General features: G+C 42.2%; 1 protein-coding gene across 1 annotated transcript in view; it reads left to right on the top strand.

Moving 5' to 3' along the window:
- Positions 1-2,252: 2,252 nt before the first annotated feature.
- Positions 2,253-22,330, top strand: part of LOC117870307 (butyrophilin subfamily 1 member A1-like) — a 101,646-nt gene continuing 81,568 nt past the window's right edge. The window contains exons 1-2 of the mRNA XM_034757410.1: positions 2,253-2,367; positions 5,214-5,234. Of these exons, the coding sequence (XP_034613301.1) occupies positions 2,253-2,367; positions 5,214-5,234 (136 nt within the window). The remainder of the gene's footprint in view (positions 2,368-5,213; positions 5,235-22,330) is intronic.

The raw sequence follows: 22,330 nt of genomic DNA, 5'->3' as shown, positions 1-22,330 counted from the left end.
AAAGATCATTTCTTTGAAAACATTCCCAATCAGCTCTAATTTCCAGTCTGACATTGTCTAATTTCAATTTCCATTGGATCATGTTATGCCTTTCCCTGCTAATGGCCTCTTCAATCTAGCAGAGGAAGGTATAACACCATCTAGGGTTACAAGCTGAAGCTAGACAAATTCAGACTAGAAATAAGAAGTACATTTTTAATGGTGAGGGTCTCTAAGAATTACTTTGGGGGAAGTTCTGTGGCCTATCTTGTCCCAGGGTTCAGGATATTGTAATCTAGGAATCTGCCGTGGTATACAAGTACCGTTGGCTTTGATTCTTGCATTTTACTATTTCTCTACTTAAAGTATTTTTTTTATGAACTACCAAACTTTGTCTTGGTTTTGGTTATTACATNATTCAAATTCAAAACTTCTCATTACAAAAATGTTGAAATGGGATGTTTTTATGTACTCAAACCTTCTTTTATGAAAAGCTTTTTGATTCATTGTTTCAGTGAACAGAACACTATTTCTCAAACGGTTTCAGTTTTGAAGAATCAGCATTTTTCAACTAAAGATCATTTCTTTGAAAACATTCCCAATCAGCTCTAATTTCCAGTCTGACATTGTCTAATTTCAATTTCCATTGGATCATGTTATGCCTTTCTCTGCTAAAGGCCTCTTCAATCTAGCAGAGGAAGGTATAACACCATCTAGGGTTACAAGCTGAAGCTAGACACATTCAGCCTAGAAATAAGAAGTAAATTTTTAATGGTGAGGGTAATTAACCATTGGAAAAAATTACCAAGGGTCTCTTACAATATTTTTTTTTTTATAAATTACCAAACTTTGTTTTGGTTTTGTTTATTACATTATTTCTGTAAGCTACGGAGACAAAATTGGAAGTATATAGTTAAACACATGGTTTTCTTTTTAAGGAAGACTCTAGAAAGAAAAAGGGTTTTTTTCCTTTTTTCCCACCCGCTGTTTGCCGAAAATCAGTTCTTTGGAGTCTGAAACTATTTGCCAAAATCATGTTGCATTTCACCAATATTTTCAGTTGGGAAGAAAATTTTCAATAAATTTGAAATGTTTTGTTTTGAATATTTTATTTCAAAATATTTCACTTAAAAAGTTAAAATGTTTCATTTCAACTTTCTTATTTGAAATGCTATTTTATTTCCAAGTTTGGCCAATAAAAAAAAATGGGAAAAGAACATCAAAAATGGCTGAATCAAAAAGAAAAACTCAAGAAAAAAATCAGTTTGTGTCAACTGAAGCAGTTTGGTTGACTTGAATTGACATTTTTGAAGTTTTTTTGATCTGACAAAAAAAAAGTTATTGTTTTAAATTGAAACAGATTGTTTTTCTGGATTTTTTCCAATCTGAAAAATCCATTATTCACCCAGCTCTACTCATAAAGCTCTTTATGCAGCCCAGCCACCACTAGAGGGGGACAGAGTGCCCCACTAGGTAGGTGCGAGTTACATTGTCTCTCCATTTATCTACCACCATGGTCTTGTAGCACGTAGGGGTATGTGGGGGACTTTGTCCCACATTCGTGGCTGATCCACTACTGCAGAATCCTGACTGATTTACTGCTATAGCTCATGCTGTAAGTCCAGGCCTCAAATCTCATTCTTGGCCCATGTGGGAGTGTTGTTATGGACTACTTTTTAGTTATGTTTTATTTTCTGTCTAATTATGAGCACACACTCCCAATAATAGAGACCTGGTCTTTTTAATTACCTGAAAAATGCCATTAACACATCCCTGTGGTAATATACAAGGTTATTTTTAAATGCTCATTTTTTTCAAAATAAACCTCATAGAAAATAGTTTTATTTAACACATTAATAAAATATCCAGGTCATTGTAATTGTTAATTAGTATTAATTATAATTATGTATTATTATTTCATTTATTCCCAGAACCCAGAGTTGTTTTGTGGCCGAGTCAGGGTAAGTGCAAGTGTCTTTTATAAACAGCAACAGAGAGTCCTGTGGCACCTTTAAGACTAACAGAAGTATTGGAGCATAAGCTTTCGTGGGTGAATGCCCACTTCATCAGACGTGGTTATAGGATATTTTCATTTGCAAACACCCAGGGCAGGACTCTGGTCTCCACAGTGTATGTACCTCATTGGCAGCACATTCTGTTAGATCTTATTCAGCTAATCAGCAGAGTAAAAGGGTCATAGGAGATTCCCCTTTCTGCCCCCCTTGCATACAGCGTGCAGCAGGGGCAGGCCAGAGTGCAGCTGCTCACGGCAAATGAATGTTGAATTAATAAACAAGAGTATTCACATGGGAAACTACAGCTGGCCAAAAATACCTGCATCCAAACATTTTTCAACTAAAAATGGCTTTTCAACAGAAGTGAAAAATGGTGAGAAAAGTTTTCATTTTATCCATATATTTTTGGATTTCTTGATGAAACATGCAAAGCCAAATTCAGTTTTCAGATGTTTTTAGGTTTATTTAGTTTTCTTCCACCTTTCTCCTCCCCTGCCTTTTCCCCCCTTTCTGGGGGAGACAAAGTGGGTAGAAACACAAATTTTTCATCTCTTTTCAATCTTTTTTTTGTATGAAAATTCCAGTAAAAATTCAAACAAAACAATGATTTATTTTTGTGTTTTTCAAAAAATGTTACAGAAAAGAATTACCGTTGTTTGACTAGCTCTGCTGGAAACCAACAGCAAACAAACAAAAAAAAATACTGCAGCACTTGAATTCCTGTTCTTTTAGGATGAAGTGCACCCTCTGAATAGTGTCTGGATAAAACCTTCCAGAAGGGGTCAGTACTGACAAAAAGTAGATGGTGCTAGCCAGAAGTCCCTCCTCAGTGCAGCCTCCATCAGCCTGGCTTCTGTATAGCTCCATCCACAAACTAAAACTGCCCCCTAAAGGATAGTGCATTGGAGAGGTTATCCATGAAAATGCCTTATCTTAGGGTGAATTTTTCAGTAGGAAAAAGGGTCTTTGAATGGCTATGCCTAGGAATATCAAGTAGCAATTGGTAGGGTGATAATACTGCTGTATACAGCATTGTTTAGACCATTACTGGGTACTGTGTCCAGTTCTGGTGTCCAAAGGATGTTGAAAAAGAGAACAACTTCAAAACATTTTGTGTCCCATCAAGTTAAAGTATGAAATCCGGCCAAGACCAATTTGATGGGAGACTGCTCTGCCACGTGTGAGAACGGGACTCACTCCCTCTTTCCCTTAGGCTGCATGGTGCAAGGGGCATGAAAGGGGCAGCATCTTTTCAGAAAGGAGTGTCCCATGTTCCTTCAATCTCTAAGCCCAGATGTGAAAGACACTTAAGCAGATGCTTTACCTTACTCACAAGCATAGTCCCATTGAAGAAGTCAAACAGATTACCCATGTGCTCTAAACTAAAGGGGTGCTTTAAATTCTTTGATGACCTGGGTCTGTAGCTGGTGAGAAATAGAGCTGATTGTTTTGGACTCAGTTTAGTTATGGGCAGCATTTGAGCCGATCTCTGCCACATTCTGGGTTTGGTTTCTGAAGGGAAACACAGATTTTATATTTTCCCTCATTGATATTTAGCATCAGGGAGAGTTGAAAAGACAAAGATGGAAGATCAGTGCTACAGCCCTATTCCTGCTCTCATTGGGTGAAAAATCTCCCCTGCGGAATGGGTTATTCTTCACTTAAATCCCAGCTAGCCCTTCAAAATAGGGCATAGGGTGTGTACCTTGTGCTGCAAAGGTCTAGTCCTTCTCTCTCTCGAGGGATGAATTTCACCCTAAATCTGTCATAACATGTCTGTGAATAGAGGAGGAATGAGCCCCTGACATTGTGACATTAATTATATGATTTGCAATTTGCCATTAACTTTAATAATAAAGGTAACAACACTCCCTCTGTGTGGGTGTCCTGCTGTCAAATGTAGACCATTACTCTTTCTGTATTTTCCCCCCTATATTGTTTAGTAATCTCCCCTCCACCCCCCCTTTGAGGTCTGGGGACTTAAAGACACACATTTCTGTCAGGCTTCAGGGGTGTTAGAGCCCCTCCAAGCTCTGACACCCTGGCCAGGGTGTTTCACTGAGGGCCGCAGTCAGGAATTTCTTCTCTCTGCCATGTTTTTGGGGGCTGGTAGTGAGAAGTTTTTCCATTACAATTCCTGGTCTATGGGGCTTGGTGGAGCAAGAGAGGGGAGTCGAGTAGCAGAGCCAACATGGATTGGCACCTTCCTAGCATAGTACTGAAGTGAAAGAGCTGAAGGCATCAGCACATTCCTTATATGCATTATCAGAGTGTGTAAAACCAGACACTCCTGCTTTTAAAAATATGAAAAAGTGATGGACTGTATTAGAAAGTGGGAACACATTCTTTACCTTTTCACCTGATGTCCTCTGTCTTCACCATACAAGAGCTTGGACAAATGTCCTCAAACTTTATCATATGCCAAACAGTTCTTTATCAAGGTATTATCTTTTTAAAAATTATATTAATAATAGTAGGACTGGGTTGGTTTTCCTGTCCCGTTACAATTTTCAACATTTCAAAACATTTTCCCATCCTGAAGCAGGATGAAATGTTGAAATCTTGAAATCTTTCACAAACCAAAAATGGGATGTTATTAAAAACTCAAATCTTCTTTTATGAAAATCATTTTGATTAATTTTTTCCATGAATAGAACACTATTTCTCAAACCATTTCAGTGTTAAAGTATCAGCATTTTTCAATTAAAGACCATGTTTATGAAAGCATTCGCAATTAGCTCTAACTTCCCGTCTGATGTTGTCTAATTTCAATTTCTATCGGATCACATTATGCCTTTCTCTGCTAATGGGCTCTTCAATCTAGCAGAGGAAGGTATAACACGATCTAGGGTTACAAGCTAAAGCTAGACACATTCCGACTGGAAATAAGAAGTAAATTTTTAATGGTGAGAGTAATTAACCATTGGAAAAATTTAGCAAGGGTCTCTAGGAATTACTTTGGGGAAGTTCTGTGCCCTGTCTTGTCCCAGGATTCAGGATATATAATCACAATGATTTCTTCTGGCACTGGACTCTGCAGTGGTATACAAGTACCACTGGCTTTGATTTTTGCATTTTACTATTTCTGTACTTACAAGATTTCATAAATTACCAAACTTTCTCTTGGTTTTGGTCATTACATTATTTCCATATGCTATGGAGACAAAACTAGAAGTACAGTGTTAAACACGTGGTTTTCTTTTTGTTTTTCTATTTCAGAAAGACTCCAGAGAGAAAACGGTAAAAACCCATTGACTTCTGTATCTTGGAGGATGTCTGGTTGTGTAATATTTGGGGATATGTTTTGGGGAACCAGAACTGTGATACAAGAGAGATTGATGATTGTCAGTGTGCTGATGAAAAGAAACAAGGAGATGGTGTGATGGGTTGTGAGAGCAGTTTCCATGAGAAAACAAGGAGTCTGTAGAGTTTCCATGCTGAGAGGAAGTTTGGGATTTCCTCTCTTTGGGTGAGTTTTATTCAGAGGCATGCCATGGCTGGCAGATGAGTCTGATTTGATGTTGAGCATGGGGATAACAGTTGGGAGTGTGTGACAGTGGAATATGTGGGGTGTTTCATAGTGAAGACTTCGGAAGTGGTTACACTGTAATATTTGTGAATATTTGTTAACCCATCACACACACACACACACACACACACACACACATACACACACAAATGACTTCAGGAAAAGTTGACTACTAATGCAGTAGAAAGTAACTTTGAATTGGTTCTTCTTCAATACAGTTCTATTAAACTAACTTAACTAGTAAAACATCTCTAAAGAGATGTGCAGGGCTCACTGTTTTTCCCCCCTAATAATCTTTTAATTAATCTCATGTCCTGTGTTTGGATTCCAGAAAGCGGCAGTGTGTAGCATCTCTAAAGCAGTGACAATATTCACAATTTCCTTTATTGCAGTGACAGGATTTATTAAGGTGTTTTACAGTAGGGGGATGAGACTGGTTTGGACACTTGCAACGTAATTGCTGTGAGGTATGAGATTAGAAGCTTTTTACGAGAGGTGTAATATCTGCTAGCTAACCCAACTGAAATTCACCAGGTGTGTGCATTAAAAAAAAATTCTTTCTTTGCAGATAAACTCCAAGCAGAACTGAGTAAGTGTGTTTTGATTCTTTGAATGTAAAAGTTAATTCAGTTCCATGGAGGAAAAGTGATCATAGAATCATAGAATATCAAGGTCGGAAGGGACCTCAGGAGGTCATCTAGTCCAACCCCCTGCTCAAAGCAGGACCTAACCCCAACTAAATCATCCCAGCAAGGCTTTGTCAAGCCTGACCTTAAAAACCTCTAAGGAAGGAGATTCCACCACCTCCCTAGGTAACACAGTCCAGTGCTTCACCACCCTCCTAGTGAAAAAGTTTTTCCTAATATCCAATCTAAACCTCCAAGACTGCAACTTGAGACTTTTACTCCTTGTTCTGTCATCTGGTACCACTGAGAACAGTCTAGATCCATCCCCTTTGGAACCCCCTTTCAGGTAGTTGAAAGCAGCAATCAAATCCCCCCTCATTCTTCTCTTCTGCAGACTAACCAATCCCAGTTTCCTCAGCGTCTCCTCATAAGTCATGTGTGCCAGACCCCTAATCATTTTTGTTGCCCTCCGCTGGACTCTTTCCAATTTTTCCACATCCTTCTTGTAGTGTGGGGCCCAAAACTGGACACAGTACTCCAGGTGAGGCCTCACAAATGTCAAATAGAGGGGAACGATCACGTCCCTCGATCTGCTGGCAATGCCCTTACTTATACAGCCCAAAATGCCGTTAACCTTCTTGGCAACAAGGGCACACTGTTGACTCATATCCAGCTTCTCGTCCACTGTAACCCCAGGTCCTTTTCTGCAGAACTGCTGCCTAGCCACTCGGTCCCTAGTTTGTAACAGTGAATGGGATTCTTCGTCCTAAGTGCAGGACTCTGCACTTGTCCTTGTTGAACCTCATTAGGTTTCTTTTGGCCCAATCCTCTAATTTGTCTAGGTCCCTCTGTATCCTATCCCTACCCTCCAGTGTATCTACCACTCCTCCCAGTTTAGTGTCATCTGCAAACTTGCTGAGAGTGCAGTCCACGCCATCCTCCAGATCATTAATGAAGATATTGAAAAAAACCAGCCCCAGGACCAACCCTTGGGGCACTCCGCTTGAAACCGGCTGCCAACTAGACATGGAGCCATTGATCACTACCCATTGAGCCCGACGATCTAGCCAGCTTTCTATCCACCTTATAGTCCATTGATACAGCCCATACTTCTTTAACTTGCTGGGAAAAATACTGTGGGAGACCGTATCAAAAGCTTTGCTAAAGTCAAGGAATAACACATCCACTGCTTTCCCCTCATCCACAGAGCCAGTTATCTCACCATAGAAGGCAATTAGGTTAGTCAGGCATGACTTCCCTTGGTGAATCCATGCTGACTGTTCCTGATCACTTTCCTCTCCTCTAAGTGCTTCAGAATTGATTCCTTGAGGACCTGCTCCATGATTTTTCCAGGGACTGAAGTGAGGCTGACTGACCTGTAGTTCCCCGGATCCTTCTCCTTCCCTTTTTTAAAGATGGGCACTACATTAGCCTTTTTCCAGTCATCCAGGACCTCCCCCGATCGCCATGAGTTTGCAAAGATAATGGCCAATGGTTCCGCAATCCCATCCGCCAACTCATTTAGCACCCTCGGATGCAGTGCATCTGGCCACATGGACTTGTGCTCGTCCAGTTTTTCTGAATAGTCCCAAACCACTTCTTTCTCCACAGAGGGCTGGTCACCTTCTCCCCATACTGTGCTGCCCAGTGCAGCAGTCTGGGAGCTGACCTTGTTCATGAAGACAGAGGCGAATAAATCATTGAGTACATTAGTTTTTTCCACATCCTCGGTCACTAGGTTGCCTCCCTCATTCAGTAAGGGACCCACACTTTCCTTGACTTTCTTCTTGTTGCTAACATACCTGAAGAAACCCTTCTTGTTACTCTCAACATCTCTTGCTAGCTGCAACTCCAAGTGTGATTTGGCCTTCCTGATTTCACTCCTGCATGCCTGAGCAATATTTTTATACTTCTCCCTTGTCATTTGTCCAATCTTTCACTTCTTGAGTGTTCATTAAAATTTTTTTTTCTTTGCAGATGAACTCCAAGCAGAACTGAGTAAGTGTGTGTTGATTCTTTGAATGTAAAAGTTAATTTAATTCCATGGTGGAAAAGTGATGAAAATAGAAATGAAGTTCTCACATTTAGAAATAAGGGAACTGAAGGATATTGTTGTTGTTAGAATATTATTTTGATAAAATTTGCTAGGATGGACAGATGAAGGCTACAGATCAATTCCTGCTCCCATTGGGGAAAAGTCTCTCCTATGCAAATAGACTGTGTTTCATTTATATCCCACAAATTCCTGCAAAATAGGGCATAGGTGTGTACCTTGTACTGCAGAGTCCTAGGCCTTGCTGTCCAGGGATGAATTTCACCCCAAATACGTCCTTACATGTCTGTGAATATAGAGGGAGTTAGGCCCTGACAATGTGCCTCGAATTATGTGATTTGGAATTTGCCATTGATGTGAATAATGGCAGTAGGATCATGTCCTGTGAGATAATGACTGTCTGTGGGTGTCCCACACTCAAAATATGAAATATTCTTTTACTCGAGCTGATTTTTTGATATATCAATTGTGTCTTCACCACCAACACCCTTCTGCCCCCCTGAGGTCTGGTGAGGGCAAGACACACACTCCTGCAAAGCTTGAAGAGTGTGGGAGCCCCTCCAATGCCTCTCACACTGGCCACGCCTGAGACATGCACCTACATGTCTTTGGGGGCTGGTAGAGAAGGAATCTCTTTACTTCCACTCCTGACCTAAGGGCCTTGATGGAGCTAGAGAAGGGAGACAAGAAGCAGAGATCACATGGATTGGTGCCTTCCTTGCAGGCACAGTAATGAAAGGGCTGAGGACTTCAGGAGCACTGCTACCTTTTTGGTACAGCGAGATGGGAACAGAGAAGCCTTCTTCATTTGCTGAGGAAAGAGGCTGTCTCTCAGTATGTGCAGCAGCTCTGATTGGCTGTAAACCAAAGGAGTAGGGCAGGTAGCCAATCAGAGTGGGGTTACCATATAGAAATATCTGAAAACCTGTGGATTATGGGGAAATCCCATAGACCTGGCAAATTAGAGGTCATCTGAAATCCCACAGAGCTGGCAGGTCTGAGTTAATTTGACTTTGAAAGGTGTCTCCCAGTTGAAATATCAGTAAGTAGAGGTACAACATTATCACACAAACATCTGGTTACCTTGGTTATCTTCGTGCAATTATATTTTTCTATCTCATCCACTCTCCTCCCTCACCACCCTTAAACACCCTCCCCTCTAGGTTATTTGGAGGGAGCAGGGCTTTCTCTCAGATTCCTCTCCTCCTATCTCCCTTGCTACTGTAGCCCATTTTCATCTCTCTCCTAGCAGGGAAGACAGCATCTCCAGGCAGAAATAATGCAGCTAGCCACATTCCCAGCATCACCACACATATTTTATTGTTGTCTGCTGCCTCTGCTTGAGACTGAGGTATGAGTGAAGGATGCAACAGACCTGGTGACTCCATGAGAGCCACATATGGGGCCCAAAAGTGTAAAATAACCACAGTGTGCATGTACCATTAATGTGCTTTACTTTCTCTTTTCTGCACAAGTACATCACTCTGTATTGTATCTGACAATCTCAGTTATCTTCAATGTAATTGTAGCCATGTCGGTCCCAGGATATTAGCGAGACAAGGTGCGTGAAGTTGGTCCAATAAAAGATATTTCCTCACCCACTTTGATCATCAGTTATCCTCATCCTGCGATATTTTTGCTGCCAAAAGCAGGAAAATAGGCAATAGATTCCTCTTTTGAATTCAATGTCTGTTGTTTCTCACTTTCATTTCAGATTGGAGCAGGGCTTACAAGTATGCAGGTAACAGAATACACATCTATCCTGGTAATCAGAAATGGTCCTCATAATTAAAAAAACCTAGAAACAGAACATATTGCTATCATGGAGATAACAATTGGAGCTTTACTCCATTTCCTCTCAGGCCTTATTCATTCTGTTCTTTCTACCAGTGTAACTTATATCAGAATCTGGCACAATACATTTAAGTAGCAATAAGATAAACATTTCAGAATCCCTCCCATTTCTCAGTACTGTTCAATCAAATATCACATCTCTAAAATATTTCAGTGTAGCCATATTGTCAGAATAGAACAAAACCCGATATCAATGGGAGTTTTGCCTGAGTAAGGACAGCAGGAATTGGCCCACAAGCCATATCTCTCAAGTTTCAGTTTATGCTTGCACGAGACAAAGTTTTCTTAAATCCAAATCTCTCTTTGCAGATGACATCACTCTTGATGCAGGCACAGCCCACCCCAACCTCTCCATTGCTGGGGATCATAAGAGTTTAAAACACGAAGCCCAACCTCAGAAAGTTCCACCAAATCCAGAGAGGTTTGATTCAATTGTCTGTGTGTTGGGCTCTGAAGGATTCTCCTCTGGAAAGCACTACTGGGAGGTGGATATCATGAGCAGCACTGACTGGGACCTGGGAGTGGCCAGAAAATCCATAGAGAGAAAAGGAAAACTTTCCCTGTCCCCTAAAGAGGGATTCTGGGCTCTGGGTCTGAATGGGAAAGATTATTGGGCAAAAACAGATCCATGGACCCGGGTCATGGTGCAGAAAAAGCCCAAGAAAATTGGAGTTTACCTTAGTTACCAAGACAAGCAGGTGACCTTTTTCAGTGTAACTGACATGTCTGGGTTGTTCACATTTAATGATTGTTCATTCTCAGGCGCTGTTTATCCATTCTTTAAAAATTCACACAAAGAAACAGCAATGAGAATTTGTTCTATAAGCGAAGATCAATGAGCTTAATGTGGCACTGCCACTCACTCATCCCACTGTTTCTATGAAATCAAATTTCCCATCAATGAATTCAAATTATACTTTGTCTCTATATTATCCATAGTGCCATCTCTAAAACAGCACCATTATTCAATTTATGGCTATGAACCTATAACATCAAATTTCGCTCCAATAAAATTTGAACCGTAGTTTTTACTCTGTACTTTGTGAGCTGCCATCTTAATTACTTGCTTTCAACCACAAATGATCTCATTTGTCACTTCTGAAAAATATTATTATTTGACTAGGCTGTTAAGGAAAAGATATTAATGTTGCAGATCTTCAAGAGAAATCAAGCACCAAAATTAGGTTTTCAAGATTTCAATATTTTCAAGAGCTCAGCTGCCTTTTACCCAGCATGAAAAGCTGCTTAGAAAACCTGAGAATAACTGTCACAGTGGGAGCTGCTGGGTGGATATTACTGGGAAAAAAACCATCCTGTCTCACACAGTCATCTTTATCTCAGAGACACACCATCACCAAACTTTATAACATAACAAATTAATGGCTTGTCACTGAGCTGTGTACCACACAGCGAGGTAAGGGAATATAAAATAACTCCCATCTCTGTACATAGCCACACAAGATTTACTGTCATAGTTACAAGGCAGATGAACCACTGACCTCTTTCTAGTCCCTCTGAGAGCACCCCACCCTGAGATCTCTTGACCTTACTTATCTCAGTGTGGAATCTCATGAGTCTTCAACTCTTACACGGGGGGTCTGACTATAGTAACCTGGTCATACCATCCACTTTCCACCTGTGGAAGTAGAGCAAGGCCTGACAGTGATTGGAAGGGGATGTCAATGCACACAGTCTCTTCTGTGAGCAAGAGTCAGGCTAGCTGTAACCCTAATAACGCGAGATTTGTAGAAGCGAGGATTGTGTGAGGCGAGTGGGAAAGAACTGTGTGAGAAGTTGTTGCGACCTTGTGTAGATAAATATGGAATGTAGACTAGAGTCTAAATAAATGAGAAAAATAAGATATCAGGATGGCCTATGTATAAATAAAATGCAGCTGTTGCTTATTATTGTGTGTAACAAAAGGTATAAATGCTTGCTGTAATTGTTTACTTGTTGAGAGATCTGTTCAGCTCTCTCCCTCCATGCAATTGCTAGAGATAATAAAGTATCTGATTTGCTGCACCCAACCAAAAAAGAGTGAGAACTCTGTTTTTCTCCGACACACAAATCAGTCCCATCTCAGATTGGGTACCTGCTTGATCCTCCTTTCAGGAAACTGTGACCAATATGACCAAAAGCCTTTTACAATTCTATGTATTTTTATTTTGCAGTTGTGTAGTATATAGAATAATATTCCTTTAAAGCATCTATGAGCTCTCTGTTTGTGTTCACCTTAGTCTCTGAACTGGAAGATGATGGAAACCAGTCAGTGCAGCAATATGTATGGACCTAGGCCATGCAAGCTTGTGTATATTTAGAAAACTCAAATAAACTTGTTTCTTTGGAATATTTGGAGCCTGTGTTGTTTCTTCATATTGTTTTGGCTTTGTAAGGAGCAGATGACATAATAATTGGTAACCAGGAGGGAAGCCCAAGCCCAGAGTACAGTGGAACAGAGAATAGAGTCCTAAACTAAAAGGAAACCGCAGCCACTTGGACCGTGCGAAAACTGATCATTCCAGAAAAAAAAAAAAGGTTTATAAAAGTCTGGCTGTTTGGGGAAAATTGAATTGTTTGACAGGTGGGACGGTCCTCTATTGAGCTGTGATGAGAGACCAGAACACATTATGATAGCTAATGGTATCAGTGTTGAGCAAAATGTGTTAATTTGACTGAGTGTAATGAGGACTAAAGCCTACAACATGCCGGGTACTCTGACAGCTCCTGTTGAACCAGCAGACAGAGCATTTGCTGAGATTGTGGAAATTCTCCAAAATTGCCTCTCGCCAAAGCCACTGGTGATTGCAGAGCGTTTCTGATTTTATAAATGAAATAAAAAAGAAAATGAAACAATCCATGAATCTGTGGCTGATTTAAGGATATTAACAGAATATGGCCAGTTTCAGGAGAATTTAAATGATGTAATTGTGTAATAAGGAAAATGAAGGAATCCAAAACAAATTATGGACTGAGGCTGATTGGACCCTACAGCTTGTGCTAGAACTTGCTGTATCAATGGAAACTGCTACTGAAGATGCCATGGAGCTGCAATCACATCATGTGATCTGCACAATAAACAAACTGGCAGTAGAGTGGAAACACAACGTGGACAGTGTTAACACAAAGTCTGGGTGCTTTCTTTTGGAAAACAGTCTCACAGTGCAACTGACTGTTGGTTTAAGGACAAAACCTGTAGAAACCGGAAAAAACTGAGGCTCACACAGTAATATGGAGGTCTGTGAACAATGCACAATAATTACAACACAAGGGCACTATCCCAGAGGATTTTGGATGCATTAGCATGCAGGTGACAACATGGTTCCCACTGAGAATGTTATAACATCACTATGACTCTTTAGTTTAGAAGACAATAAATGACTAGATAGTAAAGGGTATTCCTGGCACTGGTGTTAGTTGGACAATAGTTGGTCATGGGACCTGGTGATGAAGAACACAATGGAAACCTCCCAAGGTACCTATGAGGCTGTCTGACTGTGGGCTGAGAGCAAACAAGGAGAAATATGATATTTATAGATTCAGTTGTGTACTGCAGGCATATCGTTGATAGAGATGGTTTGTGTTAATCACAGCACACAGTTGAAGCTGTTCTTGTGGCACCTGAAGCACAACATGTGTCACAATTGTGGCCCTTTGTGGGGATGGTCAGTTATGATTGTCACAGATCACGAGAAATGCACCTGTATTTCCCCTCTGTGGCCCAGTAAAGGCAACCAATCTCAGGCTTCCGGCTCCCCACCCATCACCTCTCTTGGACAGAAACCCGCATCTCTCTGTCCCTTCTCACCAGGTTTTTTCCAAGCTGCACAGTTCCTTGCCTTCCCTGTATATTTCCCAGCACAGAGAGATGGCCCAGGGACACCTGCTTGCTTTCTTTTCTGAAACAGCTGTCGGGTGGAACTGCCACAGTTATATGGTATCACACAGCACGTTGTATGCAAGCCTCCTTTATCCTTAAAGTAAAAAGCATTACAGAGAAAACACATTAAAAACAATAAAATAACGTACACTTGTGCTAATAAGCTTATCAGCGTTCAACCCCAACTCCAGCATGGATTCTAATAGGAGCTGTCCTAGAAACCCTCGCCCAAGTGGATTCCTTTGTGGTCACAAGTTCATCACAGCTTCAGCCCCTCAGTCTTATGTCGCTGCATTAGGCCAAGTCCTTTCAATCCTTTCTTAAGGATTGAGGCAGTCAGTGGGCTCAAGGTCCTGTCCATGTGCAGGATCAGGGAAAAAGTACCCAGTCTAAACAGGTTATTTATCCAAAAATCTTTTCTTTGTTGGTCCCTGGACATCCGGTTTGAACTAGTATATGCACACCTCCCCAGTGAGGTGGCTTCAATAGCTGGCCTCAGGGGAGAAAATTTGTATTTCCAGTGCCCCAAAGAATTTCCTAGGAAATCCACTTCACATGCACTATTCCTGAAAATCCTTTGAAGTTCCACACGATCCCAGAATAGTGTATACATATTTGCATTGTTACTGCAATTAACTGGAGAGATATAAAATTTCATTCAATAAGCTTTATGTTAATTTGATAACGTTCATTCTGAATATTATAGGAATTTTTCAGCCTGCCACAATTGCCCTAGGTTCTTGCCTAACACAGAGTTACATGAAATCCTCCACATGAAATGTTGGACAGGAATGGTGCTGGCCCACACACTATGTGGGATGGGACCAAGAAGTTGTATCCTCCAAAAGGGTCCTTACACATTATAGTGCCTCTTTGATGCTTACGATGCTTCCCCATATAGTAGGAGCAATGATTTCAAATGTGTTGGAAGATTGCAATGGAGGACCTATTGCATTTGATTCCAGATCTCTCACCTCTATAGAATGTAAATATTCTCAAACTGAGAGAGAAGCTGTGAATGTAGTCAGGGTAGGCTTTGTGAACCAGGGTAGTAGAGGATACGTTGAATTACCCTAAGCAACAGTGACCCAGTCATCTCCTTTGGCCTCTGTGATAGGTTGGATCACAGAAACCCCCTTGGGAGCTGCCACCTGATGTGCTGAGACTACCTCTGAGCCCGTTTTCCCTGCCAGCTTGGGACTTCAGTGTCCTGCCTGATTGTGCCAGACACGCTAGCCTGCTACAAACACAGAACCAGGTCTGAACCACATCCTCCAAAAGCTGCAGGCTTAACTGAAAACAGCTTAAGAAGTGTTCCTGTCTCCAGCACTCAGATACCCAACTCGGTCCAAACCCCAAATAAATCCGTTTTACCCTGTATAAAGCTTATACAGGGTAAACTCATAAATTGTTTCCCCTCTATAACACTGATAGAGAGCTATGCACAGCTGTTCCCTCCCCCTCACTCTGGGTTAATTAATAAGTAAAAAGTTTATTTATTAAATACAAAAAATAGGATTTAAGTGGTTCCAAGTGATAACAAACAGAACAAAGTGAATTACCAAGCAAAATAAAATAAAACGCGCAAGTCTAAGCCTAATAGAGTAGAAAACTGATTACAGATAAAATCTCACCCTCAGAGATGTTTCAATAAGCTTCTTTCACAGACTGGACGCCTTCCTAGTCTGGGCCCAATCCTTTTCCTTGGTATAGTCCTTGTTCCAGCTCAGGTGGTAGCTAGGGGATTTCTCATGACTGCAGCTACCTTTGTTCTGTTCCACCCCCTTATATATCTTTTGCACAAGGCGGGAATCCTTTGTCCCTCTCTGGTTCCCATACCTCCTTCTAAATGGAAAATCACCAGGTTAAAGATGGATTCCAGTCTAGGTGACATGATCACGTGTCACTCTAAGACTTAATTACGCACTTGCAAGCACACAGGTATAAAGGAAAACTTAGAAGTAAACAGAGCCATTTACAATCAATTGTCTTGGTTAATGGGAGTGATCAAGATTCCAAGCTACCATTAATGGCCCACACTTTGCATAATTACAATAGGACCTCAGAGTTATATTTAATATTTCTTGTTTCAGAGACAAGAATGATACATTTATACAATTTGGATGACCACACTCAGTAGATTATAAGCTTTGTAATGATACTTTACAAGAGACCTTTTGCATGAAGCATATTCCAGTTAAATTATATTCACACTCATTAGCATATTTTAATAAAATCATATAGAGTGCAACATCGCAGCATCCATATCACTGAGTGGGAATAAAATCCCATTTTGTCCAATCTGAAAAACAGTGGATCTCCAGAGTATCCAGGCATTGGTGGCCATGAACCTTTGTCTCTATAGTCAGCCAAGCCCTACAAATAGAGCCAATAGGGACCTTTCTGGTTTACATATTCATGTGCACCTTGGGCAGGTGGGGGTAGGGAGAGATGGGCAGGGGAGATAATGTTTGATGAGCCTAGTGTAATTTAGGAAGCCCATTTGCTCAAAGCTAACTATTATTTGGGGGACATTAGCAAGCTCACCAAACTGATTAGCCACGGACCTGTAGCAGTTTGGGGGAGGCAGCTTCCAAATGGCAACAGCAACCCGCCTCTGTAGTGGTATGTCCCAGTGCTGGAGGGTCGGGGGAGCTCCTCACACAGTTGAATGGAAGTGTCCTTCCTCATGTGGAAGTCTTGGACTCACTGCTAAGCATCCAACATTTGCATCATGCATGAAAATGTGACCCCACCACTCTCAGCTTGTGGCCCTGTACCAGAGCTGCTGGTTAGCACAGACAGACTCCAGAGCTATTAACTCCTGCATCAGCTATCTCCACTGTTCCATGTCTGTATTCAGATTGCACCATCTCCTTACCAGGGCATGCAGCCACCTTCTCTGGGCAACAAGCCACTGTTGTCAAAATGCCATTTGTAGTATCTCAAACCTATAACTGCCTGGTGTTGCCAAAATGTTGTTGCATCAATGCCAACAGCTGGAAGAGGTCATCCAGAGTAGGATCCCTGCCTGTCCACCAGTTGAAATGGAGGCCGCATCCAGGAATCATTTTTCTTTTCTCACTTGGTGGACTCAAAGCACATCCTCACAATACACTGTGACCGAATTCATAGAGTGGCACAGTTTGGGGCAGCACTAAGAACCCTGGGATGTGCCCCCACAAGTCCTTGTGACTCACAAGGGTGATTCCGCACTGCTGTGGAAGCAGCAGCGCAGCAATAGATCAAGTGCACTAGAGATATTTTAGTGCATTTAGTGGGGGTCCACAAAGCCAGTTAATGCACAGGAGACTAACACACTGTAGCACACACCAGCTTGCTGTGCACTAATTCCAGAGTCAAAACATAAGAGACCAGAGTGGGAATCAGTTAAAGCCAGGTGGGGATGGCATGGAAGTGATTCAGCACCCTGGAAGCATGGCAGAGCACACAGAGAGACAAACAAGAAATTAGCTGCAATCTGAAGGAAAATAATGTTATAACTATCAGCCCCCTTTACACACAAAACAAGCAGCTGCCCAAAGCTAACATGGCAGAAAAAATATTTACAAAAGGAGCACACTGCAAAGTTCTGAATGGGCTAGTCTAGAAGACTAGAGGGGAAACCATCATGTCAGAAAATATAACTCATTTTAGCTGGGATACAATTAAACAATTTGTCCTTAATGTGGCCAAGGACAGTCAAGTTTATCAGTGGGTCAAGGGAGACATCCACAACAACCAGCTAGCATTATTGTAAACATGGTCCTCTTTGTCCACCCTAAATGAAAAAGTCTTGTTTTACATCAAGTCAGTGAAAACGTGTCTTTTGTCAGACATGTACACAAAACCAATATGTGAAAGAGACCCAAAATGAGGAATAAAAAATAATAAATATTTCAGGCCCCTGAAGATGCTGTGGGGTTCATCTCTTTAATGTAAATCTCTCTATAATTCTTTATTCCCAATTTTATGGGGAGCTAGTAGGGAGTCCGATGTTTGGGTTACCTAATTTTATAAAATATATTTGCAACTTTTTTTTAGATGTATTCACACCTCCAATGTTTACAGCAGACCTTAGAAATTTGGCAGGGGGAGCCCTGGAGCTAGAGAAATGCCTTTTATGTGTCTCAAGAAATTCTGTTCAGGTTTGGCTGACTTTTGAAAATCACCATTTCACTTGAATTACTCAGGAAAATTTTGGCAGCCTGCCAATATCGTAACTGAACACAAATATCCTAAAAAGCTGGGCCCACAGCCCAGCCAAAACAGCAGCAATAATGCAGCCCTGACAATGTCTGGTTGCTGCTGTGTGGGAGGAAGAAAGACCTAACCTAGGCTTCCTCAGTCACCCTCCTGCACATGGCCTCAGCAGCTGAGCCCATCTCCCAGAACAGCCCTTTTCTGCCACATATTAATGTTTGCAGCATTGTTGTAGCTGTGTTAGTCCCAGCATATTAGAGAAACCAGGTGGGTGAGGTAATATCTGTTATTGTATCAGCTTCTGTTGGTGAGAGAGACAAGCTTTCAAGTTTACACAGAGCTCTGTGTAAGATTCTGATCTAAGGAAGACCTTCGTGTAGCTCAAACCCTTGTCTTTCTCACCAACGCAAGTTGGTCCACTACAAGATATTACCTCACCCACCTCTCCTCATTTACTAATGTAGTTAGTCAGCTAGCTAAGTTCTGGAGGTAAAAGGTTTAAATCCTATTGAGGATAGGTGTTTGTTACAGTTGTACATACTGCATTTGTTTCTATGTTTTCTTTTAATTAAAGCATAGGAAATTATATACAAAAAAGTATTTACATTATCTATAAAACATTCTATGCATTAAAAGGACATGGTTTAGGTTGCAAAGTCAAGCACTCGAAAAGTTAGTATCATCTGCAAAGTTTGCCACCCCATCGTTTACCCTTTTTTCCAAATCATTTATGATCCACATGAGCATAGGATGGATGCACAGGGAGTGGAACATAAATAACATTTTTCATTTTTGTTTCCGTATGTAATATAAATAGTTTTTCAACACTAAAAAGTGTGGATGCTAAATGTGCCTGAAAACTGGGGAACTTCGATTTATGGCCTTTGAAATGAGGGACACGTGAAAGGTAGGAAAAGGGAATAATGAGGTGGGAGACTGACCAAGGAAGGCAATAACGGGTCTGTCTGAATCATAGAGCAAACTAAAGGAGCGGGAGCTGCTGTGGGCTGTGCTGGGTGAGAGCTCCTGAGGCAGCCGGCAGGGCCGGGCAGGGAAGGTTCTAGGGGGAGTGGAGACAGTGGCAGTTGGGGGCAGCATGGGGGATGGGCTCACCCCAACTGCCAGTACCTCACAGAGACAGGGACCCTGATCTGGGAGATCCTAGCCTGGTTCACGCTGGGAGATGAGACCCAGGGAGAGTCAGCCCTCTTGCTATAGGGCAGCACCTCCCCAGGCTACCTGGCCCTTCTCCCAATGAGCAGGGGTCTGTCCGACATACTCACCAGCAGGGCAGGGTGTTGGGCTGCTCCTGCCCTGACTCTGAATATCCCACTGCAGAGCAGGACAGGGCAGGGCAGAGAGGCAGCCGGCACCACTTGGCGCTGTCCCTCGCCCTGCCATTGATAGGGAAGAGTGGCAGGAGACCCTTCCCCAAAGCAAAGGATAGAAGGGAGGAGAAGGACACTTCCAATCTTGATTTAAAAATTGTCCGTGATGGGCAATCCACTGCGGCCCTCAGTAAGTTGTTGTGCCAATGTTTTGAATTTTGGGGGGGAAAATAATTGGAATTTTTCAGCCAGTTCTCATTGCAGGCAAAGGTGTCTTTCCACTAAATCCAATGAGCCCTTGATCTGGTGATGGCTGGTTTTCTTTGATGGCAAGTAGAGCTGATGGAAAATGGGTTTTGTTTTCTGCCATGAATTTTTTTTTGTCTTTATTGAAATGTTCACTAGAAAAGTTCAGCTTTTCATAATAACCTGCAGAAATCTGAAAACTGAAAACTTTTCAGATTTAGGTTTTTGATGAAAAATCAGCATTTCCAAGGAAACCCAGTCTTCTGTTTCAAAAATGTTCCTGCCAGAACTAACAGAAATAGATGTAGATGAAGTAGCAGCTCTGCCAAATCTGGGAGGTCCATGCACAAAATAGTGTCCTTTTCCAATATGGTTTCCTCTTTATTTATTGTAATTTATCACATTTTTCTGACAGATCCATTTGTGCAAGTGAAAAAAAAATCAGAGAAGGCAGTTGAAGAAACTCCAACTCTTATAACTGATGTTAATAATTCAGTGTTGCTTACCTGTATCCTCACAGTGGGGCCACTGGTGTGGTTAAAGCATGTTCATTGGTTAAACAGTTTAGGCGCCTGAGAACAATTTTCAAAAGGCAGTGAACAGGGTTTACAAGGATCTACTGAGCTGGATATCTACATAATAGTTCACTGAAGGCAGCGTGGGAGGTCTTGACCAAGAACTAGCAGCCCAATGGTTGTCATAATCATCGCTAAAGGTATGTGTAGGTAATACTTAAGGAATTATGTATCTATACTGATGTAACCCTTCTACCAGGTGGAGCCGGCAGCACCCAGGGCCAGGTTTAATATCTAGGGGTTCCTTTTCAACAATACAACCCAGAACCGGCTCGAGCCCGCATGCAGTAACCTGCTATGGTTAAATGTGGTGCTTGTTCTAGGGGTTAATGCTGACTCCTTCAGAGGCAGGGTTGCTATTTGTGAAGAGGTGCATGGAGATTAACCCTGTGACATTTCCCACAACCTGGGGAATCCTCCTCCCCCAGGATGAAGTCTACTCATGAAGTACAATAAACCTCAGGGAGAACTGATAAATCCGGCAGAAGTGCCTGAGGTCAAGGGGAGGGCAGGCCTAGGAAACCAGCCTGGCACAGGTCCCCATGGGGCAGCCTTGCTGGGCAGGATGGAAACTGTAAAGCTGGAAGTAGCTAAAAAGAGCAGGAAGATTCACAGCATCTAAGAAAATGCCTGGGGGATTTAGGATTCTGTCCCTTCCCGTGTAGGTGCCAAGAACCCAGACAAACAGCACCGTGCCAGCTTGTTGCCATGTGGGTCATGTGCAGCAAGTCCTTCCCCTCCTGGCACTGTGGTGGAAATCTTTGGGAATGAGAGGCTGAGACCCTGGTATGATGCATGAGCAGCTCTTACACAACCATTCCTTGGCCAGGGGATCAGTCGTGAGCACAGGCCATAACTGCTGTCACCCTTAGCTGGTAGTCCTGTCTAGAAGGGGAAAACACCAGCCCCTGCAAACGGACCTGACATGGAAACCTGTAGTGACCTTACTGGGAATGTGTCCTGTTAGGAGATGCAGGCATGCCCCAAAGGCAGCTGATGCATCTGCTGTCTTTAAGATCTTTACCATTCCTAGTTGTGATCATTCATATCTCAGCTGGTTGTTCTGCTTATAAGCAGGAGGCGTTGCTGATTTAAGTGAGCAGGAATCATGTGAATGTTTAGTACACTTTAACTAAACACTGGGCTGAATTTCTGCTCTCATGTAGACAAATGTCAGCTTCCCCTTCTGTTACAGCAGTGTAAACAAGAGCAGAATTGCCTCCATTTCATATTGAACATCTGTTCTTACTTAAACACCATTCCCAGGACACTGCCTGCATGTGGTATCACCTCTTTCTCCCTAGTTTTCTAAAGGTGTCTATTAACTGCATGGTCATTGGAGGTTGTATAAGAAGCTAGAGGCTAAGGTTCCCTTCAAGCTCAATATGTGAGTACAGAACAATTTACTACTCTTCCTAAGGCATTTTGTTAAAGCTTATTTATTAAGAGTGTCATACTTTGGGAGGCAGTTCCAATAGGGCTTTTCTTGCAAGTCCGTCCCCCTCCCCATGTATTTGCTTAACTCTGTTCTAAATGGAACATGGGAATTTGGGGTGAACTATCAGAGAAGCATCATCCTCCCAACCTGATAGTCCAGCATTCTACTCTGTCAGTTCAATACAATGACTCAACTACACAAACTGTTCAGCACAATACTCCTAAGGTGGTAGTGATCTTCATATTCTCCCTTTGTCCACTATCCTGAAGGATGATCCCTCACTCTCACAGATCTTGGGAGACAGGCCAGTCCTCGCTTACAGACAACCCCCAAACCTCTGCCCCATCCAACCACCCCTTCTCTCTGTCCCCTGACTGCCCCTGGAACCCCTGCCCCTGACTGCCTCCCACCGCCCCATCCAACCCCTGCTTCTTCCTGACTGCCCCCGGGGGACCCTTATTCCCATTCAATCCCCCTGTTCCCCACCCTCTGACTGCCCCGACCCCTATCCACCCTCCCGACCACCCCTCCAAACTCCCCTGCCCTCTATCCAACCCCCCCCCGCTCCCTGCCCCCTTACCGTGCTGCCTGGAGGTGGCTGGTGGCG

Source organism: Trachemys scripta, unplaced genomic scaffold, assembly GCF_013100865.1.
Source record: "Trachemys scripta elegans isolate TJP31775 unplaced genomic scaffold, CAS_Tse_1.0 scaffold_26, whole genome shotgun sequence".
Taxonomy (NCBI): Eukaryota; Metazoa; Chordata; order Testudines; family Emydidae; genus Trachemys; species Trachemys scripta.
The sequence above is the reverse complement of the archived record's forward strand: the minus strand, read 5'-3'. Positions and strand labels throughout refer to the sequence as shown.